General features: G+C 47.3%; 3 protein-coding genes across 3 annotated transcripts in view; 1 reads left to right on the top strand and 2 right to left on the bottom strand.

The window, feature by feature from the left end:
• The window catches only part of asah2 (N-acylsphingosine amidohydrolase 2), a 10,513-nt gene extending 6,302 nt beyond the window's left edge, over positions 1-4,211 (bottom strand). The window contains exons 1-5 of the mRNA XM_070991078.1: positions 4,079-4,211; positions 3,437-3,567; positions 1,550-1,693; positions 1,148-1,324; positions 369-496 (exon numbers count right to left, since the gene is read on the bottom strand). Of these exons, the coding sequence (XP_070847179.1) occupies positions 369-496; positions 1,148-1,324; positions 1,550-1,693; positions 3,437-3,567; positions 4,079-4,211 (713 nt within the window). The remainder of the gene's footprint in view (positions 1-368; positions 497-1,147; positions 1,325-1,549; positions 1,694-3,436; positions 3,568-4,078) is intronic.
• A 4,854-nt stretch (positions 4,212-9,065) lies between these two features.
• LOC139349605 (microfibril-associated glycoprotein 4-like) lies at positions 9,066-11,385 on the bottom strand. Its single transcript, XM_070990534.1, has 4 exons — positions 11,340-11,385; positions 10,562-10,658; positions 10,147-10,314; positions 9,066-9,369 (listed from the first exon to the last, which is right to left on the bottom strand). The coding sequence occupies exons 1-4, from the start codon at positions 11,364-11,366 to the stop codon at positions 9,116-9,118; spliced, it is 546 nt and encodes a 181-aa protein (XP_070846635.1). The 5' UTR covers positions 11,367-11,385; the 3' UTR covers positions 9,066-9,115.
• Positions 11,386-19,261: 7,876 nt separating this feature from the next.
• LOC139349987 (monocarboxylate transporter 9-like) lies at positions 19,262-26,212 on the top strand. The gene is made up of 8 exons (XM_070991077.1): positions 19,262-19,469; positions 19,700-19,841; positions 20,268-20,365; positions 21,199-21,535; positions 21,663-21,742; positions 21,900-22,122; positions 25,872-26,044; positions 26,154-26,212. The coding sequence occupies exons 1-8, from the start codon at positions 19,262-19,264 to the stop codon at positions 26,210-26,212; spliced, it is 1,320 nt and encodes a 439-aa protein (XP_070847178.1).
• Positions 26,213-27,021: the final 809 nt, after the last annotated feature.

Below are 27,021 nucleotides of genomic sequence, written 5' to 3'. Positions count from 1 at the left end.
CCCTCTCTGTCTCTCTCTCTTGGTCTCTCTCTCCCTCTCTCTCTCTCTCTCTCTCTGTCCCTCTCTCTCTTGGTCTCTCTCCCTGTCTCTCTCTGTCTGTCCGTCTCTCTCTGTCTCTGTCTCTGTCTCTCTCTCTCTCTCTCTCTGTCCGTCTCTCTCTTGGTCTCTCTCCCTGTCTCTCTCTGTCTGTCCGTCTCTCTCTGTCTCTGTCTCTGTCTCTGTCTCTGTCTCTGTCTCTCTCTCTCTCTCTCTGTCCCTCTCTCTCTTGGTCTCTCTCCCTGTCTCTCTCTGTCTCTCTCTTTCTCTGTCTGTTTCTCTCTCTCTCTCTCTGTCTCTGCCTCTGTCCCTCTCTCTCCCTTATTGTGTACCTGAGTCTCTCGTCCTCGGGGTTGTTCAGGTAGGACTGAGGACTTCTGTTCAGGTTGCTGTTGTTCAGGACTCCTCTGCTCCTGTAAATCCGGCCTGGCTTCATGCTATTGTGGGCTATGTCTATACTCTGGAAACAAAGTTGGACACTGATTAACATGGCGTCTTGTGGTTCTGGGCTATGGCTATATTCAGGAAACCGACACCACATCCAATGGTCTCCTCGGGCTCTTGCACTGCTTCTTCTGAAAGTGGAGCCAATGTGACAGTGCCTTAAAATTGCATTCTTCCTATTGGCCAGCAGGGGGCGACTCCACAGGTTGCAAAAAGAGGTGCGATGATACGGAAGCTTGATTATCACTTCAGTCAGCAGTTTGCTGCTGAGTTTATGGTCTGCAGCATGTAAATTATGGCCCCAGTTACAGTAAGAGATGATAAACGAGGTGAGCTTTAGGCCCCGGCTACCTTTTGATTGACAAGTCACTTCCACGGCCACCTGCCAATCACAGGAGGAGGACATAGGACAGGAGTCAGAGCGATGCCATTCCTCCTCAGCTCCACCCTCTTGTCCCATTATGATCACTTCTGGCTCCAGAAAAACAAGATGGCGGCAGCCATGATGCGACGGCATAGTGGCTCCGCCCACTTCTTTACCGTCTGTGGCTTCAGGACGTCATTTAGACGTCCTGAAGCCACACGTTCACCCTCACACGTTCACCCTCCCCACACGCTGCTGACCGACCGCTTGTTTCACCACACACACACACACACACACACACACCTGGACGATGCCGTTGACCAGTGGTGTGATGGACTCATTGATGTAACCTTTACTGGTAATCATAAACAGCGTGTACTGGAAATATCCGGCCAGTCCGCAGTGTGTGTGAGTCCCGCTCAGAACCACATTATCCTGACGGTACAGATCCCCATACTTCACCTTCAACGCCTGCAGAACCTGCACACACACACACACACACACACACACACACACACACACACACACACACACACACACACACACACATTTTTTCTTCACACACATGTTTTCATGATTTTTGCTTGCAGCATCGAGAAACACGTGAAAAAAACAGAAGGGTTTAGGTCTGGAAGTGCCTTCATACACACACTATTTATATGTACCATATACGGTGTGTGTGTGTGTGTGTGTGTGTGTGTTCACCTCCAGTCGAAGCCTCTGTGAAACCATTCCTATGTCTGCAGTGACAAACGCGACTCTCTTCTTGCCGTCGTCCATGATGAAGGCTCTGCTGTACAGGCGAGTGTGTATGCCTGCAGCCGTCTGCTCAGGGTTTGCATAACCCATCTACAAACACACAGAGAAGCTGCAGCTTGAAATCACCATTCAATGGGCTCCACAGGGACTCGAACCACCGACCATCTGCTCACTGGACGACCTCCGTACACCTCATTTTACCTCTGTCACATCACCACAGTCCCTCTGGACGGGCCCAGTCTACTTACAAGGCTCAGCTTTCTGTCCATTGGACTTGTGTCTTGAATCTTACAGTCAGACTTCAACTAAACATCTCTCTTTGATGTTGACATTGGTTTGATATTGATTTGATATTGATCCTGGTGCCATTGTTACTGCAGATATTTGAACTCCCAGCACACACAGCACGTTTTGAACTCCTTCCACCTGCGTCCATCCCCTCTGTCCACAGACGCCACAGGCCAACATACTGGCATTCGTCTGTTTCTGTCGGGGTGAGTTCTACTTTTGGGTCCTGAGTTTTTCCCTCGAACTGAACGGTTGCTGATGTCTGGTATAACATCCTCATCTGTACAGATTTAAATCCATTTAAGTCATTTGCTGCCTCATAGTGTCCCATTGTTCTTGTGGTAGTTGTTTTCCCAGATCACGTTCCCTCTGTAATTTAACTAAGCGCCTGGACTCAGGTACAGAGTCTTTCAGTCTGTTTCCTGTACGTTTATCTGAGGCCACTATAACATCTCGACGTATGAGTTCCTGTAGTAGATTTCAGCTGTAGGTAACCAACATTACATTCTACCATAGCGGAAACAAACATTGACCTCCCAGCAGATCGCACGTTTCCTCTGCGGTTCATTGAGAAATGTTCAGGCTCCTCCAGGCTGACCTGAGGTTCTGGTCCTTGGACTGCAGACTGACTGAAATCTGATGAAATCTCAGATTACGGCAGAGAAACCATAAAGATTATCAGGCCAAACACGCCCAGTCAGAAAGGAGTCGTCTGCTGTGCGCTGCAGACTTTGGAGTTTGATTCCCTGCAGATCCGCGGTGTGTTTGTGAGCTTTCCTACAGACCTCAGTAAGCTGGGAAAACACCAGGAACCAACAACACGTTTATCCCCCGCACCTCTCCAGAAATGTGTGTTTTAAACAGGCTACTTTCACCAAATATGTGCTGGCTCAGTCCTGTACATGGCTTTAGGACCCCTAGATTTGGGGTGCAGAGTCTGACTGATTTGGTGAATCAGGTCCAGTTAAGGCCAGGACCAGGCTGGACCAGGGTACATAGTTCTGCTCTGGGATGCCCTTCATTTCAAACCTAGCACGACTCCAACCACAAGGCGTGACAATTTTGCATTTCAAGCTAGTTTTGCTCATTTTTGGTATCATTCAAAAGCAGCTGGACCCCCCCATTCCACGCAGGCGAACGAGTGTGATGGTCCTCAGAGACGCTCTCATGGAAGATTTCTTTAAAAACTGGTTCAGATGTTGACAAGAAACTCAACGTGTTTTTCTCCCTCTGTGTTCAGGAGATGAGTCATCCAATCAGCTGCCTGACATGAGACTTTGGGGGTATGTGTGCTGCCTCACCTGTGACTCTGCAACCTACAAATACCCATAATACCCTTCTCTGCATAGGTCTACAGAAAAGACAACGAACACCACAATGACTCCCAGGATCTGCGTGGACACCTGGGAGTCATTATAGCCTTTAAAGGGACAAATGCAAGTCATTCTGTCTCTGTGGACACCTGGGACTTACTCTACATCATCTCTACATGCACACCTGCTGTCATTGTCAGGAGAGACAGTGAGGGCACCATGAGTAACTGACCAGAGGGACATCAGCTGGTGGGCCGGTGCAGTCAGCTCGGCCCACTCCAATCAGGTAAGAAGTGTTCAGAGACGGTGTACTGTTGGAAGACGTTGTAAGGTCCGGAGAGGGAGGAGCGGTTGGTTCTGGACCTGTTGGGACAACAGAGGTGGGTAGCTGTGAGTTACCCACCTCTACAAGGTACGAAAAGGGGCTTTGAGGAAGAAAACTAACATTCAACATTACTGAATACATGCACATCCAAACAAAACCAACCAAAACCAAAACCAACAACGTGTTGTCGTCTCAACACTTCGACTTGACTTCTCTGTGGCTCCAACTCACAGATGCACTGAGGATGCAAATCTCTCAAAAGTCCTCAATAAAATGTGGTTTGATTTTTTAAAAAGGTTGGAAACAGCTGCAGTTTTAAACAAACTGCATTTGTGCATTTGTTGGGAACTATATCTGGTGATCTAGTGAGTATTTCAAGAAGTGATAAGAGATCGGGCGGCTGTGGCTCCACCAATCAGGAGGTTGGTGGTTCGTTCCCTGGCCTCGGCAGTCCGCGTGCTGAAGTATCCTTGGACGAGATACGTACGTGCGTGCGTGCGTGCGTGCGTGCGTGCGTGCGTGCGTGCGTGCGTGCGCGTGTGTTCTCACCTTTGTCTTTCTCGGCTTTCTCGTTAACCAACAGTAAAGCCAGTGTCACACACGCGGCTGTCATGGCAACTAAGAGGACGGCCAACGTCACCTCCAGAGCGCTCGCCCCGCAGCACACCGTCCTCCTCTTCATCGTGTCTGTGGGCACAGGAGAGGAAGCACTGTCAGAGGAACACCTGGTCCAGGGTGCATCAGTTCATAAATCCTTCGCTGAGTGTGTTAGAAATGACCAGCTGGTTTCAAACTGGTGAGTTACTGAACTGGTTAACGGAGGAGACGTCATAACATGAAAACATCTGTAACATCTGTGGCAGCGTCCAATCAAGAACGAGATTTGTGTTTCCTGTACTTTGAGGTGTTGAAGATGTTCTGAGGATAAAACCAGAAACAAACTGACTCCGTGAATCATGTGACCTAAAAGTCACTCGTCTCTTCAGGGAAGAGCTGAACACATCAGATGTGTGCAGAGCGATGATGAGGAGGCTGTAACCTTCCTCACACGAACACATGAAACCAACAGCTGTCTGATCTCCGTCATGTTTTCATTGTTTGAGCTTTGACTGCAGCTCTATTAACGATGTCATCTGGTTGCATCTCTTCTTCTGTGGTGGCGCTGACTGGAGAATCAGCTCAGAGTCAGAGTCACTCAGCAGCGTTTGATGATTTGAAGTTTGGAAACCTGACGAGAGAGGACTCGACCAGCTGCTGTGACTCCAGGAAACCGCAGAGGAAACAGAGTTTACAGGTAAAACGATTCAGAATCTGCGTTAAAGAAAACAGACGCACTCACCTTCAGAGTAAAACCAGGAGAGAAAGTGTGTTTGTGTCCGGAGAGTCTGATCTGAGGTCTGTTTTATAGCTCACATCCAGCAGAGAAGCTAAGCCGTTATCTAACTGATAAACAGTCTGCAGGTTCTGTCCTTACTCACTCCAAAGTTCACACACTCCTAGATTATAGATCGGTAATTACGTTAGAAATAAAGTGACAGTAAATTAATTCAAACTGTTATCAATCCATCTCGTTTCTGACACATGTTGTTTGTTCTCGACCTTGACAACAACACAGCAGCTTATAAAACAATCTCAAGGTCCAGCGCTTCTGAGCTTTCACTGCCTCCACACTGGATCCAACGTGCCCAGGGGCCCCTGAGAATGAAAGGGCCCCCACGATGGGAGGAAAGAAATTAAAGGCTGCACAGAAATGTGACATCAAGCTCGAACCATTCTCTGGATTGTGATAATTATCCAATCAAATTGAAACAAAAGTTGTTTCCAAGAAAACTCTCACGATTGATTGTTTTTACTGGTGAGACGGCCGGCAAGCAGCAATGCACTGGCTTATGGTCAAGGTGGACAAATGCTCGACACACAGGGGAGGGGAAGTCATGACGTTTAGTACAAGCTAGCAGGGGATGGGGGTGAAGAGGAGAGGACGTGACAGCTGGGCAGAGACGGCGGGACATGGTGGATGGAGTGGAATGGCTGGAATGGCAGAATGACAGGAGGATTAGCAGGAGAGCAGACAAAGAAAAGACCGTTAGTGCTAACCAGAGGCCTGAAGCTGGTTGTCCTTGACCTTGGTCAGGTGAACAGTGACCTTGAGAGGACATGAACCACAGACAAAGAGACGCCAACAGACAGGAAAGGGAAACACAGAGAAAGTCAGGGAAACTATGCTAAAGCACACCAGAAGTGCTACAGTTCATGTTATTGTGCTATGTTACAAGAGCACATGTTAGCTGACGTTAGCTGTCATTAGCACTGATAGCTGACATTAGCTAACATTAAGTCTGATAGGTGACATTAGCTAACATTAAGTCTGATAGATGACATTAGCTAACATTAGCTCTGACAGCTGACATTAGGTTGGATAGATGATATTAGACTATCATTAGCTGAGATAGTTGATTAGCTAATGTTAGCTATGATAGCTGACTTTAGCTGTAAAAAGCTGTTACTGCTGACATTAGCAAACATTAAGTCTGATAGCTGACATTAGCTAACATTAGCTCTGATAACTGACATTAGCTAACATTAGCTCTGATAGCTGACATTAGCTAACATTTAGTCTGATAGCTGACATTAGCTAACATTAGCTCTGACAGCTAACATTAGCTCTGATAGCTGACATTAGCTAACATTAGCTCCGATAACTGACATTAGCTAACATTTAGTCTGATAGCTGACATTAGCTAACATTAGCTCTGATAGCTCACATTAGCTAACATTAACTCTGATAGCTGACATTGGCTAACATTAGCTCTGATAACGGACATTAGCTAACATTAGCTCTGATAGTGGACATTAGCTAACATTAGCTCTGATAGCTGACATTAGCTAACATTAGCTCTGATAGCTGACATTAGCTAACATTAGCTCTGATAGCTGACATTAGCTAACATTTAGTCTGATCACTGACATTAGCTAACATTAGCTCTGATAGCTGACATTAGCTAACATTAGCTCTGATAACTGACATTAGCTAACATTTAGTCTGATCGCTGACATTAGCTAACATTAGCTCTGACAGCTAACATTAGCTCTGATAGCTGACATTAGCTAACATTAGCTCTGATAACTAACATTAGCTAACATTTAGTCTGATAGCTGACATTAGCTAACATTAGCTCTGATAGCTGACATTAGCTAACATTTAGTCTGATAGCTGACATTAGCTAACATTAGCTCTGACAGCTAACATTAGCTCTGATAGCTGACATTAGCTAACATTAGCTCCGATAACTGACATTAGCTAACATTTAGTCTGATAGCTGACATTAGCTAACATTAGCTCTGATAGCTGACATTAGCTAACATTAACTCTGATAGCTGACATTAGCTAACATTAGCTCTGATAACGGACATTAGCTAACATTAGCTCTGATAGCTGACATTAGCTAACATTAGCTCTGATAGCTCACATTAGCTAACATTAACTCTGATAGCTGACATTAGCTAACATTAGCTCTGATAACGGACATTAGCTAACATTAGCTCTGATAACAGACATTAGCTAACATTAGCTCTGATAGCTGACATTAGCTAACATTAGCTCTGATAGCTGACATTAGCTAACATTTAGTCTGATCACTGACATTAGCTAACATTAGCTCTGATAGCTGACATTAGCTAACATTTAGTCTGATAGCTGACATTAGCTAACATTAGCTCTGACAACTAACATTAGCTCTGATAGCTGACATTAGGTAACATTAGCTCTGTTAACTAACATTAGCTAACATTTAGTCTGATAGCTGACATTAGCTAACATTAGCTCTGATAACTGACATTAGCTAACATTTATTCTGATCGCTGACATTAGCTAACATTAGCTCTGATAACTGACATTAGCTAACATTTATTCTGATCGCTGACATTAGCTAACATTAGCTCTGACAGCTGACATTAGCTAACATTTAGTCTGATAGCCGACATTAGCTAACATTAGCTCTGATGGCTGACATTAGCTCTTGTTCTCGACCATCATAATGTCAGTTAAACTGTCAGGTCGTGCTTGGTTTCCTCCTTTCCCCTGTCTTTTCCCTGTGTTTCCTTGCCCTCTTGTGGTCTTGTCTGTCCTTCCCTGTCTGTTCAGGTCTGTGCTGTGGGCTGCACCTGCCGGCCAGCTCCTCCAGCCCCGCCTCTTCTCACACCTGCAAGTCATCATCTCATCTACACCTAATCAGCAGTCGTATTTAAGCCCGGCTCAGTCCACCAGTATTTGTCAGATGGTCTGCTTGTCTCAGTAGTACACCTGTCCGTTCCTCTGCCTGTCTTCTGCTCTCCTGTATCACCTGTCGGTTCTGACTCGACCTCTTTTTGTTTTTTTCAGGTGCTTCACCTGTCTGGTAAGCCCTCAGCCCAGCCCAGCCTTGCTTGTGAGAAGATTTGGTTCGCGACCTGCTAGAGCGTTTTATGCTCTCGCCCTCTGTTTCCCGTTTTTGTGGACACCCTTGGTTAATAAACCTGATGACTGTTTCGACCTGCCCGTTTCCCCGGCGTTCTGTCTGAGTCCATCACTGTGAGTTTCTCCTTCAGGTCTTTGTGTGCTCGCACACGTAACATAAACATTTGGTTCTATGTGGAGAACCAACAGCACAGTGAAACACACAACGTAATTTTGGTTTTTGAGTTTCAGGTGAACTCATGAAGCTACTGCTGTAGGCTAGTTGTGTGGTCATATCAGAAGTCTTTGCCCCTCCCATCAAACCCTGCCCCTCCACACCAAAATGGTGACAGGAAGTTGAAACTGAAAACCAGTGACAGAGAAAGAAACCCGACAGCGTCCTGTACAACCTCTTCATTTCTTTTTTTTTTTTATTACAGAAATGTCTGAGATTTACACTCAAATCAAGTTTCATTAGTTCACCGTTACACTGAAAATGAAACCACCCAACAGTCTGTAATTCATGTCAAACACTAATGATTCATAGTGTGCAAATTCATTGATTATTGACATTAACATTACTATCAATGCTGGTATTGGTACCTCTAAGTATATGAAGTACTAATATGGATTTTCATGTTGCTGAGGAAGGTTTGGTTGCAGTTTATCAGTGTAACCACTAGAGGGGAGCAAGTCATCATGATTTCTGTTTGTGAACAGGAAGGAAAGCCAGCAGAGAGAATGGAGACTGAAAGACACAGCAGACAAAGTGAAGACATCAGATCTCATCTGCTCAGCTTCTCATTTATTATCATGGGACAGCAGGTCATGGGTCACATTAGGCTCTCAAACCTCCACTAAAGCAGTCTGACGTTAAGGCTGAGTGTGTGAAGGTAACAGCTGCTGGACAGAAGACACCCTCAATCAAACTCTGACTTCTGACTGAGTTGAAAAGTCAAGCATGGACATTTATTTTAAACATTGACATTTACTGCTTTAAAGTTTTGTTTGTCTTTTCCTGTGATGGCGGTTAGTGAAGCCATCAGCAGTTGATCAAACTGCGTCCATTTAAAGATGATCTGAGATTATGTACCAGAGAAAAGAGAAAAAAATCCTCAGCTCATCTTCTGCTGGACGTCGGTCCTGGAGACCTACAGCACAGGACGGATCTTCATGCTGATGGCCTTCAGGGAGTAGTCGTGACCTTTCCACTCTTTCCACTCCACCCCAACAGCATAGAGGGTCTTGTCAGCCCCCCAGCGATAAACCCCGTTGGGGTTTGCACTGTGACAGGATCCGTACCAGAACCCCCCCAAGAACGATCTGGCACAGTTATTAGACCAGACGTCCTGGTCTTTGTCGAAGGTGGAGAACTTCCGTCCATTGTGACGCTTCATGCCGTCTCCTACAGAGAGACAACATGAACCACATTACAACCACACAGTGGCTCTGCAGACACCGCTGAGACTACAGCCGTTCACCTTCTGGAACTATTACTGGCAGCGTTGGTGCTCCGTAAATAAAGTCTGAAGAGCAACTGTACCGACAGAGCAGGTCAGCTGATCACACATGTGAGCAAAGAAATGTCAGACCAGGTTTGAGGTCATGTCGAAACAGACTCTTCTGGAAAGGCCTCTTCAGTCAAGGCTGTCACGCATGAACAATGGAAGTGGAAAGAAGAACCAAACATGAATAAAGGGCTTTGTGTGCTTTCAGAGTGTGTTTTCACAGGTGAGCTGAGCTGTAGACCTGCTCAGGTGCCCCTCAGCCTCACCAGCTGTTTCAACTCAATGAGAAAAGTGTGGATTCACAGGTGAGAAGCAGGACACAGAAATGCAGCTGCCACATGGTTTGATGGCGATGGCGCAGAGACAGTTGAGCTGTGGATGTTCAGGCGACCCGCAGACCGGACGCTGTGTCTCTTCTCTGTATACAGACTACTTTTATTTGGTCTATAAATGGTAAAAAACACTCCATTAATTTGCTCTGGTTAATCGTGTTAGCAGCTCCTCTAAACTTCTAGTGACGCCATGCAGTCATATCAGGACACGAGGCAGAAAACCAGATGTTGATCCTGCAGATTGATTCTCCACGTTGAACACATCAGATAACTCAAGCACTTATTTTATTAATATCTGGAGAGGTAAAGCGCTGTCTCCCTCCTTCCCGCTGTAATGCTCACCTGCTCCTCCATTGCTGAATCCAGACACATGCAGTTCATATCCGTCACACTCAGCGTCGACGGAGAACGACGAGTAACGAGCAAACACTTTGCCTCCTTCAAAGTCCTCCATGTCGACGAGCAGCTCGTACTTCCTGCCTCGTGTCAGCTGGTGGATGTTCTCGAGACCTGCACACACACACACACACACACACACACACACACACACACACACACACACACACACACACACACACGTTTTCATTCTGTACAGAGCTGTGGAGAATTCATCTGTTTGACACTAAACAAGGCAGCCTGTGAACAAGGCAGCACACAGACTGGAGATACCTGTGAAGCACCTCATTTCACTCATTAAATCCTCAGAGTTTAATGTTTCATGAAGTGATGTTCCTGTTAGTTCACTTTCAGCTCTCACCCAGCCAGTACTCTCCAGCAGCGTCACCAAAGCCCATCTTGTACTGATCCCACGGCCTGTAGAAGTTCACAGAGCCATCCATCCTCCTCTGGACCGCCTGGCAGTACAGGGTGGAGGTTAATGGATAAAGTGGCAGACAGATATCTGACAGGTCAAGTTCACACACAGCTGAGTTTCACCATTATTTCACATCTGTCATAATCATTTTAACAGCGTGGTTGAATTTTTCCTCTGTCATATGATATCTCTCCACTCTGGTGCATATGGAGCAGAGGCACCAGCCACACCAGACCAGCTAGTGGTTGAGGTTGTTGAGCGTTACCAGACCTTCCTCATGGGCACAACAACTGCATCCATGCAGCAAGTGAAGGTCCTGAAACTGGAGTCTTTTGCCTTCAAACCAAACCTCAGGACACGCTCGTGCCCCTGCTGGACATCTGAACGCTTTCGTCCTTGAGGTCGAGAAAGGGCACCTGAGTGGTCGCTGTGGTTCAGTTACGGCCTTTGCCTCTTGCAGTGACCTTTGTTCTCCTCCAGCCAAACTTGCAGTTTGCAGACTGACTTAGACAACCCTTCTGTCCGTGTTTTGTTGTCGTGTTTCAGCATGGCCTGGCAAGCCGCTGTGTCTGTAAGAAAATCAAGTACCTGGACAATGGGGGTACTATTCCCTGTCTACCAGATTGGACAGAACCTCGGAGAACATTCAGAGAACCACGACTGCAATCTAACCAGATGTTAAAACCACTTGACTGCGACTTCAACTTCAGTGAAAACTCACCGTCCACCGTCCTCCCTCTGACTCCATGTCACAGTACACCTACACACAAACATGCACTCATTAGTAAATGTGATGCGGCTGCAAAGACTTTATTCAGTACATTCAAACATCTTCTAACCACTGCGATGAATGTCACTGCTGCTACAACTACAACTACTGCTCAGCTTCAGTCAGAACTTGAAGCTGTCTTCACCTGTCCACCGTCTCATCTTTGAACTGAAACAGGCAACCTGCGTCCCAGAGAAGGTGAAGCGTACCTGGACAGCTGACGTAGCTCCGATGGGATAGATGGTGTACACTCCGCTGGGTCGGCTCTTGTCTTGGTTATAGATGTCATTGCAGTCGACCGGTAGGGTGAGCTCGGTACAGCTGGTCAACACTGGAGCCAGGAGGACGAGGACGACTGGGACCAGCTGGAGCAGAGGAGAGGTTGACATATTTACCTGCAGTAAGGGCTGAAGCCTCTGCACTGGTTTTGGAGAAATTTTACCTTCAGTTTAATGTAATTTAATAGTGTGATGTCACGGTGGCTGTTTGACAGGTCTGAGACAAAAAAGTCAAATTCCACTTAATTAATTCTCATGTGTCATCATCAGGATGTCAGAGGACCTCAGTGAAGCTGTTAGCATGCAGAGCTAGTTACAAATTTACCTTCATGGTCAGAGTTGTGCTGAAGGGAGGTTTGGAAATCCTGGTGTGAGTCTGTCTGGATCTCTGACGAGCTGCTCAAATTCAGATCCTAAAAATGATTTTAAACTTTAGTGTTCACGCTACACCATCACTGTACAATCACAACACACAACATCACAAAAGCCAAAGAGGACTCCTCAGAGTCACGGTGTGACTGTGTCAAACCTGCAGCTTATATACAATCAGCTCTGAAACAGCACGCTCTGCTCCAACACAGCGGTCTCTCTGAAACAAAGAGTGCCCATGTCAGCATTAACAAAGCCACAGCTTGGTGATAGTGAACAATTCTTTGTCCTGGTTCTTCTGTGGTTCACGTTGGCACTGGTACTGACAAAACCTCTCTATATATAATGTAATATTTGTGTCTTTAGTTTAGGACTAAGGACATAAAATATCACAGGTCATTCAAAAGTATTCATTCAAAGCTCTGCTCACTGCTTTGCTGATGTCCCCTGGTTGGATGCTCACCTGTCTGAACTCGCCTGCAGGTTGAACTGAAGACAAACTGCCGCTTCTCCTTCAGTCCGTCACAACCTACACGAGTTATATCTACATAAGCTACAAGTCCAACCAATCACAAATCAGGCCATGGCAGAGGCGGGGTTTAGTGTTTTCCCAAATTCTTTTCTTTGTTTAATTCGCTCCTCATGAATGTATTCGCCTTTGTCCTGGTGAATGTCCGGGTTTATTCCAGACCAGATCCTGTCATTTCACAGGGATAAGACGTCGTCCTGAATGACGAGTTCATTTACTGAAGAGCAGAGTTTCATCCCTCACCTCCACCTGTAATCCTCTGTCTGCTTGGATCTTTAAACTATAAGAAACTAGCTTGCACCTGAAAGTTGGATGATCCAACAATGTTCTCATCCTGAAAATACTTTCAAGCATGAACCTTTTTGCTCCACATGTTCCAAGGCAAAGTCTCCTTCATCGCCTTCATCTGTAACCTGTTCAGATGAAAGTGTCAGACATAAAAACCAGAAGAAGAAGAATCATCCTTTATTAATCACTGCACGCCACATGCTGAGTTCCAGAGTCTGAAACTGCACACGCCATGCTTAAGTGACATTATTTCTCCACTTTTAACCCATCCTGGTCGTCCTTCCTCCGTGGCAGACCAGGAGTGGTGGGCTGCCATCTGACCGGTGCCCGGGGACCAGTTTCCCTTGTCACCATTGGTCAGGTGATGATCTTCTTGCATGTTTTTAGTGGGAGTTATTTCGGAAGGTTACCCCGGGTGAACATGGGGAGAACATGCAAACACAGAAAGGCCCTTTTTCCTCGAGCAGCAGGCACTGAAGGTATGGTGGAGGACACGCCCCCAGCGCCCACAGCGGGAATCGAACTGGGACCTTCTAGCTGTGAGGCGACACTGTTACCACTTGTTCCACCACTTGACCCATCATTGTGTAAATCAGGTTAAATGCTACAATGATTTATTCAATGATTCAACTAAATGGGTCAAACTGGTCTCAGAACGACGTGACATGAAGGCTCTCGATTGTTTCAGAACAGGAAAAGTTAGTTTTGTGTCTGGCAGGTAATTAAGTCGCTGTCACTGTGGAATGAGCTTTGGTCAACATGTCAAACATGTCGCCTGCAGTAACTGCTGCCAGCAACACATCCTCATACCCAAATGACTGAATGGATTCCTTCACAAGTTAACAAAACATTCAGCAATGACATAAATCACTGTTGGAGAGGACCAATGCCAAGTTGGTATGATGAAGGTGGATCTTTGTGAGACTGGACCTTCATCCTCACATCATTAATGCTGTGAAACAGTTGGACTTTGTCTATGTTTAGACAACAAACTACTTGTTTAGGTTCAGAAAAAGAACCTGGTTTGTGTTGAAAATGTTACTCTTACATACGTGATGTAACTTAAGTACGTTATGCAAGTTAAAATGGATCAACATTGACGTTTGGTTTCACACACATGAACAGCGGTCTCCTGGGGAAAGTTCTGTGTTTGATCCATCCGTCCAAAAGCTGTATAATCAGGTGTTAAATTGGGCCTGGGCCGGATGTTAGTGCACCTGGCCTGGATGAAGTGCAGTGGACCTTAAGATGATCACTGCTCGCTGCATCTTCTGACCACCAAGCCAGACCATCCGGACCAAACACCACCATAAGTGGTGTCATCGGCCCTGGAAGAGAGGGCAGGGAGCGAGGATAAGAGCTAAGCTAACTCAGCTCAGACCAAAGACAGCGAGTGAGAGACGCGTCCGTGGCCAACATCACCTTCCTCCACCTAAAATCAGCAGCTCCTCAAACTGAGAAAGTCTGATGAAGCTCAGTGAATCCAGACTTCAGTTCTGCTGCAGTGCTACCAACTGTGGCACCTGCACTATTTAAAAAAGTAACTACACCCTCAAAATCTGCTGGACCCCTCCCTCCGAGCTCATTTCAAAAGGAATGGTAAAGGGTAATGAATGGAGGGTGTGTGGACGCACTGCTGTCAGACTCTGTGACGGGAAGTCTGCTGCATGAAGGATGTGAAGCAGGTGTTGTTCCAGATAATCTGCTGCAGTTTAGACTGATGCCACACCTGCAGCTCTGTTATGAGGAAGTCCCAGAACAGGTTGGATGAGAATTACTGTAAATTCTCTGAGTGGAAAAATAAAACCACAACATTTCCTGCTGCAGCATCATAACTTCTTCGAAGTTCTTCCCTCTGAAATCAACTTTCAGGGAATGATGATTAATAAATGGTGCTGAAAAACACTTGAGGATGAGATTTATCTTTAAGCAGCTGCTCAGGTGAGCGTCCTCACCTGTGACCTGTCTGATTGTATACTGTCTGTGTGTTAACAGTCAGTCACTACGTTTACATGCAGTCAGTAACCCTTTCATAACCGGAATATCAGCAATAACCCGGTTGCGCCCGGCCATGTAAACACCAATAACCCTTTTTAAAAACCCGGATATGACCCCGGGGTCACTCCTTTTCTAACCCGAATATTTGGTCATGTGTACGCCTGTCAGAATATCCCCATCCAACAGAACATTACTTTGTGTTCTGCGCATGTTCTATTTGCAAGGAGTCTTGGTCTTTTGAGTGCAGCTAGCATGGATATGGACGGACAGCTCCGACTCCATTTTATGTCCTCACGTTCTCGCCTCCATGAATGAAGAAAGTGAGACAGGACAGTGTGGAGTGCTGGTGGAGGTCAGCAGCAGCCCCGGGCTGTTCATTATCCGCCGTGCTGCTGCTGTTGTTTTTGGATACAGGAAGAAGAAGCTGAAATGACGCGCATTGCGTCATGACGTTGTCCGTGCGTCGCTGTTTTGATCGGGATATCCCAATTGATTACCCTGCTTGCTCACGCATGTAAACAGGTTATTCCGAATGTTTCAGAAACCGGAATATTGACCATAACCCGAATATTGATTGCATGTAAACATAGTGAGTGAGTTTCTTGGCTCTGCACATTTCATCCACAGCTGCATTGACTTCACTGGACGCTGAACCATGAAGAAGCAACAGAACCGCCAAAGACCTGCGAGAAAGCCAGCTGAACGCCAGAAACCAGGAGCAGGATGGACCAGGAGGACACACTTCGACTGTCCAACAGCACAATGATCCAGAACACAAGTGAAGCCACAGCAGAAACAAGGGAAGGTTCTGGAGGGACCATCACAGTCTGCTGACCTCAGGACCACTGAGACCCTTTGAGGAGACCTCAAACGTTCAGTTCACACAAGACAACCAAAGAATTTACAGGAGCTGGAGGCTTGTTGTCCAGAAGAGTGAAGCAGCTTCACCACCTGAGACAACGAAGAGCCTGATCCACAACCATCACAGAACACGAGTCATTGATGCTAAAGGGGTCAACGCTGAGCATGAAGACCTGAAGGTGCAAACCTCTGAAAAGGGAACATCTCAGTATTTTCTTTGAGATGATTTGTTTGATTCCTCTTTCATTCATCTTATAGATTCACTTGAAACGTTTCATACCTTGTCCATGAACATGACTTCTGCCTGATTTTCATTATCAACACGGCGGCCATTTTCCTCTGACCTCACGCTCAGGGCGGGAAACTCAACTGTTTTCAAAACAAAATGTCTGATGAGTTCCGGGTCATAGGTCATGTAAACAAAGCTACTCTGACAAATAGCTTCATGTCAACGCTCCCTGACGATCAGCAACTAAAAAGACAATGATGGTGAAAATCAGGAGGGACATCGGCACACCGGGACACCGTGTTTCAAGGTAAAACAACATATTTGACATATTCACGACATATTCAAATTATTGAAGCCTGAAAGTTAAGCGCACAGGTGACACTTAATCAAACAAGTCAATCATGTTCACTCGCTGCTGTCCAGAGAGTTATGTCACAGAATTTGTACGTTATTGTTGTTCTGGAATTTACATCTTGTAACCTAAAGTTGGTATACCGGCGTACACCCACTCATTCTTCAGTCGGCATTGTGAATACACACTTACAAATCCCCTGTGTTGCGCACCAGCTACGGGTGTGCAGCCATTATTTTTTTCTAGGATAGCAAAGGCATGGCCAACTTTACTTGTGATTGGCTACTTCTCTTTGTTGCCTTTGTTGGTTGGTTTGGTCAGAACATCAGGATCAGCTAATCAGAGGCAGAGTAGGACGGGTCATACGTCTCCAATGCCATCCTAGGAAAATTAATGTTGCCTGTGGTCTACCTGCTTGCCCTGTGGGATGATAAAGAAAATAATTAAACTAATGACGGAAAGAAGGGAATGAAGAAAATATGAAGCAAACAACTCAAACAACAACCTGCTTTCAGAAAAAACGACCTCGCAATGCTTCATCGGTGCTAGCCGGCAGCTCAGCTAACAATAGGTCAGTTCCCGCTCGTGGATCTGTGGCTAATGTTAATTTCATAATGATCGTTACTTCCTGAAGTCAAGCAGCAGAAGTTAAGTGACAGTGTGAAAATACTGCTGGCACACGTTTGAGTGAACTAATATGCAAAAACAGATGTACATGTCAGTGTTAGTGACGCAGGGCGTCTATCCTTTGCTCAACGGGTCGCTTTAAAAAAAGAAAAGAAAAGCATAAATGAAGAGTATACCCACTTCTTCAGCCACCACTACACCATTGAGTATGCGAGTACTTCTTCACCTGGAGGCGGACCCCCGGGTCCCTGACGCGTCAATCATGTTTGCAGGAGGTCGCAACCTTCCGCGAACAGCGCAGACACGCGCGCACAGCAGGGGCGAAGCGTCGCGCGGCCCTGGGTCACAGAGACCAACAGGAACAGCTTCAAACCGGCTTCTGTGCCACAAAAGCCGCTTCCTGTAGCGGGTCACTCAGTCTCTCACTGGGAGGATGGTGAGCTGGAGACGGTCTGCTCTGAAAACACCGAGGAAAGGACGATGAAGATGGAGAAAGTCTGAGGTTTGTCGGTGGAGGGGCCGCGGGAGGAGGGAGCGCAGCGCAGCGGCAGCGAACAGAGTTAGCTCAGCTCACCGCGGTGCTGTGTGTGTGTGTGTGTGTGTGTGTGTGTGTGTGTGTGTGTGTATGTGTGTGTGTGTGTGTGTGTGTGTAACCAGAACAAAGAGCTGACAGTACAGCTGCTCATTATTCACTTAAACTGTTTCCTGTTTTCGTCACATTAGAACATATTAATGGTTCATTTTTTAACTTTTTGTCCACATTGAGCTGTGTGTGCTTTCATCCAATACAAGTACAGTACAAGTACCACTACAATGAGAGTAACGTTTACACTGGAGTTCAGTTTATTGTATGTGCACACATACTTGGCCAACAGTCAATTCTGCTCCTGATCCTGATGTCAGTCCTGATCCTGATCCTGGGCAATAACTGGTGCAATAATCTGTGCAATTCATCCTGTACATAACAGTCTGCAAATACAATTTATAACTGGGTAACACTTATCTTTATATAATGCTATTTTTACTACACTCTTTTGTATATACTTGCTGTTTTTTGCCTAACTCCATCTTTTACTGGTGCTACTGTAAATTGGAATTTCCCCTTGTGGGACAAATAAAGGTATATTGAATTGAATTGATGTCAGTCCTGATCCCGGTCTCGATTCTGATCCCGGTCTCGATTCTGATCCTGATCGTGAAAAAGACGTTAACGCTGTCGGTAAACGGCGCTTCATTTCTCCATGGCGTGCAGTTTTGTAAGAGGAGTGTTGACAGACCTCAGTCTTCTGTGACCTCTGACCTCAGCTGTTGCTTCTCAAACATCTTGAGACAACAGACTGGTGTTTGTTGTTGTTATCAGGTGGTTGAAGGATCAGGCTCAGGTCACTTCTGTTAACGCCTCCACAGACAGGCAGCTGGTCAGGTCTCCATGGTCAGCAGAGGTGCCGACACCGCCTCCTGTTATTTTAGCTGTTATCTCCTGTAAGGAAGCTGTTAGGCAGCAGGTCAGGTGGTCTGGGCGGGTTTGGGACGGGTTCATGACTTCAGTCTTTTGTCTTTGATGTGGAAATCAGTCAGATTAAAACATGGTTGAAGTGCTGATCGAGCATCAGTCGAGGTTCAGTTTGTGTTTTCAGAAGCCTCTTTGAGTCGACTGTTCAGCTGTAAGACGAGCAAGTTTACGACCAGGTGACCGCAGGATTGTTTCCCGCTTGAAAACAGACAAACCAAGTACGACCTCGCAGCACATCACCCAGCAGCCCGAGCCTTTTGCACTCTGATACAGATACAGACAACTTTATTAATCTCACCTGGGGCAATTGTTATGAACAGCTTGCAACAATACAAAATACAAGTGCACACAAGGAAAGGTAAAAGGAGAAAACAAAAAACAAAAAAAACACATCTGTCCATCTGTCTGTCCATCTGTCTGTCCGTCTGTCCGTCCGTCCCTCCGTCCGTCTGTCCGTCCCTCTGTCCGTCCGTCCATCTGTCCGTCCCTCCGTCCCTCTGTCCGTCCCTCCGTCCCTCTGTCCGTCCGTCCGTCTGTCCGTCCCTCTGTCCGTCCGTCCATCTGTCCGTCCCTCCGTCCCTCTGTCCGTCCGTCCCTCTGTCCGTCCGTCCCTCTGTCCGTCCGTCTGTCCATATCTGTCATGGATGTGTTGGAGCTGTGTGTTCTAACACGTTTCCTCTCTCTGGCCTCCTCCACCTTTCCCTCCTCACCACCTTTCCTCTCATCCTTCTCCCTCCAGCTCCGTTCGTCCTTCGTCGTCTCCTCTCCTTCACAGCAGATCGCTGGGCCTGCCTCCTCGCCCTGCCGCGTCCCGCAGGTCACCCGTCATAATGCCCCCTCCGGCCGCCCGGTCCCCGGCTCTTGACGGTGGGTGGGGTTGGGTGGTTGTGGCGTGCAGCTTCCTGTCTCTACTGGTGGGATACGGCTCTCCTCAGTCGGTGGGCGTCCTCTACCCCGAGTGGCTGCTCGCCTTCGGGGAGGGGAAGGCCATGACGGCCTGGGTGGGCTCACTGGTGGGCGGAGCTGGCCTCCTATTGGGTGAGGAACCTGTGTGTGTGTGTGTGTGTGTGTGGGTGTGTGTCCCTCGTCTACATCCATCCCTCCACCCTCTCTTCCTTCCTCCATTCTTCCTTCCTGATCCTCTCACCTTCTGAACTGTTCCTCTCTTGCTTCATCGCTCTTTCCTCTTCTGTTTCTTCTCATCTCTTCATCCCTCGTTTATTCCTCTCGTCACCTCTCACCCTGTCTTCTCCCTCTCCCCCCTTCAGGTCCTATCTGCAGTGCTTGTGTGGTGAACTTTGGAGCTCGGCCCGTCGGCGTCTTCAGCGGTGTGATGATTGCGGGGGGGTTTATGCTCAGCGCCTTCGCTCCCAACGTCGCCTTCCTCATCTTCTCCTACGGCGTCGTGGTCGCTAAGACTGGGGCTCAAACAGGACGCTCTCTGCTTGTGAAGTTTCAGTTAATGCTGCAGCATCCAGTGACGTTTTAGTCAGTAAAGACGTCCAATCGGATTTGTCTGTAGATTCGCTTAAGTGTCGCACACCTTGTGACTCTGTAGCAACGCTGAATCGTGATAATTTGGACGACCCTCTCTCTTTTTGCCATCTGTCCATCATCAGGTCAACATTTTAATGTGTCCAGTGCTTTGGTTTGTGAGCTGATACCTGCTCTCCTCAAATGGACAAAGTCGTAAAGTGGAAGCCATGGAGGCGCCTGCTGGCGGCTCTAGTTCACCTGGACTGACAGGTGTCCCGGCCTGTTGTACTGGTTATATTGTAGTTGTGACGGCAGCGAGGCTTCAGTAATGGAAGCTGAATTTCTTCCTCTGTGTGTCTCAGGTGTTGGTGCTGGTCTGTTGTACACTGCCACCGTCACCATCACCTGTCTGTACTTTGACAAGAAGAGAGGTCTGGCACTGGGGATACTGACCACAGGTACGTCTGACGCACTTCCTGTCTGCCAGCAGCACAACATCAATCACTACGTTTACATGCAGTCAATATACCTGTTTACATGCGTGAGCAAGCAGGGTAATCAATTGGGATATCCTGATCAAAACAGCGACGCAAAGACAACGTCATGACACAATGCGCGTCATTTCAGCTTCTTCTTCCTGTATCCAAAAACAACAACAGCAGCACGGCGGATAATGAACAGCCCGGGGCTGCTGCTGACCTCCACCAGCACTCCACACTGTCCTGTCTCACTTTCTTCATTCATGGAGGCGAGAACATGAAGAAAGAGGAAATGGAGCCGGAGCTGTCCGTCCATATCCATGCTAGCTGCACTCAAAAGACCAAGACTCCTTGCAAATAGAACATGCGCAGAACACAAAGTAATGTTCTGTTGGATGGGGATATTCTGACAGGCGTACACATGACCAAATATTCGGGTTAGAAAAGGAGTGACCCCGGGGTCATATTCGGGTTTTTAAAAAGGGTTGTTGGTGTTTACATGGCCGGGCGCAACCGGGTTATTGCTGATATTCCGGTTATGAAAGGGTTACTGACTGCATGTAAACACAGTCGATGAGCACGTCACAGAAGCTCATTTCAGAGTCACTTTGATTGATGTGTTCACTGGCCTGTGAACAGTGTGTTCATCAATGACAGAAAACCAACCCAAGCAGTTTGCAGCCGAGGAAAAGCAGGAAGTTCTCACATTCGATCAGTGACTCACAAGTCAACGATTGTTCCAGCTGTAATTTCCCGTAGATGAGCTAACGCAGAGCTGTTTGTGTCCGCGCTGTCACCTGTCCGCTCCTCAGGTACGAGCGTGGGTGGCTTCGTGTATGGCACGCTGCAGATCAAGCTCATCGAGCTGTTCGGTCTGGACGGCTGCCTGCTCATCATCGTGCCGTGCGCCGGCCTCCTGCGACCTTTAGCTCCATCCAGATACTACCTCAGACAGCGCAGCGCCATCTTAGAGCGGGCGGCCGAGGGGCAGCGGCCTCAGGGGGAGGAAGAGCCGGCCAATCAGAAGCCTCTGGCCAAAGATCCGATTATCTCCATGGAAACCAGGGAGCTGTTGGTCAGGAGGAGGAGCTTATTCAGCTGTTCAGCCTTGATCACAATGATGAAGGTCAAGACGAGACTTTATTCACAGTGAGTGGATCACACACACACTCACACACGCACACACACACACGCACACACACGCACACTCACACACACACACACACACACACACACACACACACACACACACAAACACACACACACACACACACACGTGTTTGTCCTCCATGTTGTCTCTCCTTCAGGACAGAGTCCTCATGGCGCTGTGCGTCACGCTCTTCTCCTTCAGCGTCGGTCAGTCTCGTCACTCTTCTTCATCTGTTGTCGTCAGTCAATCACATTTCGTTGTTCTCACCACACATTTCCTGTTTTCCTGTTCTCAGCTGTTTTTGTCTCCTCATTATTCTTCACTGAAGCAGCTCAACCTCCTCACCTGTATTTCTCCGTCCAGGTAACTTCCCCCCTCAGGTCTTCCTGGAGGACCTGGCTCAGAGCTATGGGGTGACGGGGGGCGTCGCCTCCATCTCCCTGGTCTCCCTCAACTCCATCGCAGGCGGTGTGGGCAAACTGGGTCTGGGCATCATGGCCGACGTGCCGTGGGTCAACAGCGTCTTCCTGTACGCTCTCACGGTGGGAGCGAGCGGGCTGGCGGTGCTGCTCATCCCCCTCACCAGGTGAGACACAGAGGACAGGTAACAGTGGGACGGATGGGAAGGATAGCAGGTTAAATTAATACAGTTTTCCCGTTTTTCAGCCGAGGGGGTGAGATCTCGTCACTGATAAGGTTTCGACCATCAGTGACCAGCTCAGAGTCTGACCAGCTCGGACCAAGTCTCACTCTCCTCATTTCCCATGTTTCCAACCCTCTGCTCGATTCGCTCCACCACCTGTGCACTGGACCATATACCCTCTGACCTCCTGCAGGCCATCTTGCCCACACTTATGCTTGCTGTCACCCACAAGATCAACTCCTTACAACTGTGTTTTCCCCACTGCTTTTAAACAAGCCCCACCGTAATCCCACCGCTAAAGAAACCTGCACTCGACCCAGCTCAGGTTAAAAATTACACGCTGGTTTCACTCCTCTCTTTCCTTTCCAAGCCTCCTGAGGGCACAGCCTTTATTCATGTTTCTGAAATCCTTTCTGAGAACAACCTGCACGACCCCAGCCAGTCCGGTTTCAAACACAGAACCTGTATGGAGACTGCTAGAGCTAGAGCTACTGGTCAGTCCTCTGTTCTACTACTGTTCTAATACATGTTCCTCCGGAACCCGTGAAATGAAATGTGGGGTACCCCAAGGGTCAATTTTAGGTCCAGTACTTTTTAATCTTTACATGCTTCCCCTTGGGGATGTCATCAGGAGACACGGCATCAGCTTCCATAGCTACGCTGATGATACACAGCTTTACATTGCCGTGTCTCCTGATGACACAGGGCCTACTGATACCCTTTTAAACTGTATTTTAGACATTAAGTCATGGATGGCAGAAAACTTCCTACAGCTCAACCAGGATAAAACAGAGGTTTTAGTTATTGGTCCTGAAGGCAAGAGAGAGACACGTTTACCAAAACTACAAGGTTTTACACCCTGACAATCTGTTAAGAACCTGGGCGTCATTTTAGACTCTGAGCTTAGTTTTATTCCTCATATTAAAAATGTAACAAAGATTGGTTTTTACCATCTTAAAAATATAGCCAGAGTCCGCCCGTTTCTCTCTCAGGCTAACACGGAGGTGCTGATGCATGCTTTTATCTCCTGCCGTCTAGATTATTGTAATGCTCTGCTCTCTGGTCTTCCCAAAAAGACTATCTATAACTTACAATTACAGCAGAACTCAGCTGCACGTGTGCTGACGAGGACCAGAGGGCGGGAGCACATTACACCGGTTTTAGAATCGCTGCATTGGCTCCCCGTGTGTTTTAGGATCGACTTTAAGGTGCTTTTATTAGTTTTCAAGTGTCTTAACGGTCTTGGGCCATCTTATTTATCTGACCTGTTTTTATCATATCAGCCCTCGCGGATCCTGAGGTCCTCTGGCACCGGCCTTTTGATTGTTCCAAGGGTTCGGACCAAAGCCCAAGGGGAAGCAGCATTCAGCCACTATGGTCCGAAGCTTTGGAACAGCCTGCCGGAGTGCATCAGGACGCAGAGACCGTTGGTGTTTTTAAAAGAAGGCTCAAGACTCACCTTTTTAATTTAACTTTCAATTGATTTCTTATACTCTTTTAACTCAGGCATGTTTTATCCGAGTACTTTGTCTTTTAGCTCTTAGGTCCTTTTATTTTATTCAATTTTAGGTTTTGGGTCCTTTATTCTATTATCTCTTAGGTTCTAGGTCTTTTAATTCTATAGTCTTTTAGGTTTTAGCTCCAGTGCTTCCTCATGAGGGGCCTCCGCACTGGGAGGGGTGTCTGGTCTGCCCGCCGGGGCGTCGTACTGGGGACCCCTCGGGCCCAGAGGACTGGGGGGCTCTGCCCTGCGTGTCGAGTCCACCCCGGTTTGTCTGGGTTGGGGGTCTCTGTTGCGGCGGCGCTCCCTGTGGCCACGGCCGGTGATCCTTCGCAGTGCGGATGAGCTCCCCGTAGGTGGTTTTCTTTTCCCTTTTCTGCCTGGGTGGGTGTGTGCATGACGTATGTCTGCGGGTGTGTTGGGAGGGGTAGTTGCTTTTATATTGTTATGTTATGTTTTTATCTTTTGTCAAACACCTTGTGCTGCATTTTTATGTATGAAAGGTGCTATAGAAATAAAGTTTGATTGATTGATTGACTGCTCGACTGCCTTTGACACAGTTAACCACCAAATCCTCCTCTACGCACTCGCTGAGCCCAGCTTCTCAGGATTTGCTCTCTACTGGTTTGAGTCCTACCTCTCAAAGAGATCCTTTGCAGTATCTTGGAGGGGAGAAGTGTCCAATCCCACTGCTTGTCCACAGGGGTACCTCAAGGGTCAGTGCTTGGACCCCTTCTCTTCTCAATATACACCACTGCACTTGGTGCAGTCATCTGCTCACATGGCCTCTCATACTATTCATATGCTGATGATACCCAGCTCCTCCTTTTGTTCCCGCCAGGCGACCCCACAGTCTCGGCTCGGATATCAGCATGCCTCGCCAATATGCCTCGCCAATAACGGCATGGATGAAGGAACGACACCTTCAGCGAACTGTCAAAGACTGAGCTCCTCGTCATCCCGGCCTCTCCCTCTATACAACAACAGATCAGTATCCAGCTCGACGCAGCTCTGCTCACTCCCGCAAAATCTGCCAGAAACTTGGGTGTCATGATTGACGACCAGCTAACTTTCAAAGAGCATGTGACCTCTACAACATCGGGAAGATCAAACCCCACCTGTCTGAGCATGCAACACAGCTCTTAGTGCAAGTGCTGGTACTATCACGCCTTGACCGTTGTAATTCCTGACTGGCAGGGCTCCCAGCATGCTCGCTAAAACCTTTACAGATGATCCAGAATGCGGCGGCTCACCTGGTCTTTAACCAGCCCAAAGAGCACATGTCACTCCGCTGTTCATATCCCTCCACTGGCTCCCAGTGGCTGCCCGCATCAAGTATAAGTCCTCGATGCTTGCCAACAAAATTGCCACCAAAACCGCTCCGACCTACCTGAACTCCCTCATTCAGGTCTGTGCTCCCTCCTGCTCACTACATTCTGCCCAGGAATAGCGCCTGGTGCTGCCACCTCCAAAAGACTCTAAGTCTCTAGCCAGACTCTTTTCTTCTGTGGTTCCCTGGTGGTGGAAGGAGTTACCAAACTCCATTCTCTCTGCAGAGTCCCTCTTGATCTTTAGAAAAAGACTAAATACCAAACTCTTTACTGAACACCTTGTTTCATAAAAAACCTCTCTATTCACTCTAAGCATCACCTTGTAGCGCTGCCTCATAGCACCTTTGTCCAGTTGGACCAGGAAGTTGCATTAGGGCGCTGACTCTTGTTGTGTGTAGTACTGCGATACAGTGTGTAGTACTGTGGTACAGTGTGTGGTACTGCGGAACAGTGTGTGGTACTGCGGTACAGTGTGTAGTACTGCGGTACAGTGTGTGGTACTGAGGTACAGTGTGCGGTACTGCGGTACAGTGTGTGGTACTGCGATACAGTGTGTAGTACTGCGGTACAGTGTGTGGTACTGAGGTACAGTGTGCGGTACTGCGGTACAGTGTGTGGTACTGCGGTACAGTGTGTAGTACTGCAGTACAGTGTGTGGTACTGCAGTACAGTGTGTAGTACTGCAGTACAGTGTGTGGTACTGCAGTACAGTGTGTAGTACTGCGGTACAGTGTGTGGTACCGGTGCAGTTTGATGTGATACTACCTGTCTGTAAACGTTGCTTGAGTAGTAACGATAGTCATCATGAGTGAAGCAAAGACTCATTTATTTGTTTCAGCGTCTTTGTTTCTGTGTCTCAGCTCGTACCTGGAACTTCAGGTGCTGTCGGTGGTCCTGGGCTTCCTGAACGGGAGCTGGACTCTGGTCCCTTATGTCATCAGCCAGGTGGTCGGCGTGGAGAAGCTGGCCGAGGCTCACGGGATCCTGATGTTCTTCGGCGGCGTCGGCCTGGCGTTGGGTCCTCCGGCTGTCGGTAACCTCCTCCTCCTCCTCCTCCTCCTCCTCCTCCTCTGCCTGAGACGGAGCCTATCAGCTGCATGGTTACCACAGCAACAGAGACAGCCTTACCTGTCGCCTGACAGGTGAACAGATCTGGATCCTGATCTGGCATGTTTACAGGAAGTTTGGACGAGTTGAATGAAACTTCAATTTTTTTTAACTTTTTTTACTTGAAATTAAAACGCTAAAACAAACGATCACAGAGCCTCAAACCGTCTCAGTGTCCTCTCAGGGGACATTCAGGCGATTCTGATTCGTTCCTTGTTGCCTGGGAGACAAAACTCAGTGAGCCATGAGTTGGACTTTAGTTTTAGTTAGTTTTATTTTTTGCCTGTTACAAGCTGAACTTGAGTCACTTTAAACCTTTTTCACATCAGTTTTTAGCTTTGAGCTTCTGCTCAGATATCATAAATCAAACTCACAGACGAAGACAAGCAGATTCAGTCCGTTTGTCTTTTTAGGTTTGACTGACAATCAGGTCTGAGATCAGACGAGCTCGGAACAGAAAGTATTCAGATGTTTAGAAGAAAAACACTAAAGTTAAAGACTTGAACATGGTGAGAATTCAGATATTTACTCTGAAAACACGCCGGGAAATGAAAGTTTCCGTATTGAGAAAATGGACAAAAATTTGAGTGAATTCAGATTTTGATTGACGTTTTTTGTTTCTTTTTGTAGTTTGAATTTGACTGAAAACATTTTTGTTTTTTTTGATTGTTGTTTTTTTATCGGTCTTGTTTTGCCTTGTTTCTGTTCAGTGTGATGTTTTTAGAGGAAGATGTCAATTTATATCAAAGAAAAGAGGAAGAGGGAACCTGAACGCACCTTAACGATGGGAAACAGGAAGCGCTCACACTGTCTTTAAACTGTCTGCTCACCATCAAACACAGCCAAACCAAACCGCTAATGTTGGCCGTGCTCGCACTGCTAACGTCCTGCGTGATCACATGA

This window comes from Chaetodon trifascialis, chromosome 21, assembly GCF_039877785.1.
Source record: "Chaetodon trifascialis isolate fChaTrf1 chromosome 21, fChaTrf1.hap1, whole genome shotgun sequence".
NCBI lineage: Eukaryota > Metazoa > Chordata > Actinopteri > Chaetodontiformes > Chaetodontidae > Chaetodon > Chaetodon trifascialis.
The sequence above is the reverse complement of the archived record's forward strand: the minus strand, read 5'-3'. Positions and strand labels throughout refer to the sequence as shown.

Coding starts and splice junctions, on each gene's coding strand:
- LOC139349605 (XM_070990534.1), bottom strand. CDS start 11,366: ATGGAGTCAGAGGGAGGACGGTGGACG. Junction 10,315..10,561: donor TGCTGGAGAGTACTGGCTGG/GTGAGAGCTGAA, acceptor GTGTGTGTGCAG/GTCTCGAGAACATCCACCAG. Junction 9,370..10,146: donor ATTCAGCAATGGAGGAGCAG/GTGAGCATTACA, acceptor GTCTCTCTGTAG/GAGACGGCATGAAGCGTCAC.
- LOC139349987 (XM_070991077.1), top strand. CDS start 19,262: ATGCCCCCTCCGGCCGCCCGGTCCCCGGCTCTTGACGGTGGGTGGGGT. Junction 21,743..21,899: donor GCTCTTCTCCTTCAGCGTCG/GTCAGTCTCGTC, acceptor TTCTCCGTCCAG/GTAACTTCCCCCCTCAGGTC. Junction 22,123..25,871: donor CTGCTCATCCCCCTCACCAG/GTGAGACACAGA, acceptor TCTGTGTCTCAG/CTCGTACCTGGAACTTCAGG.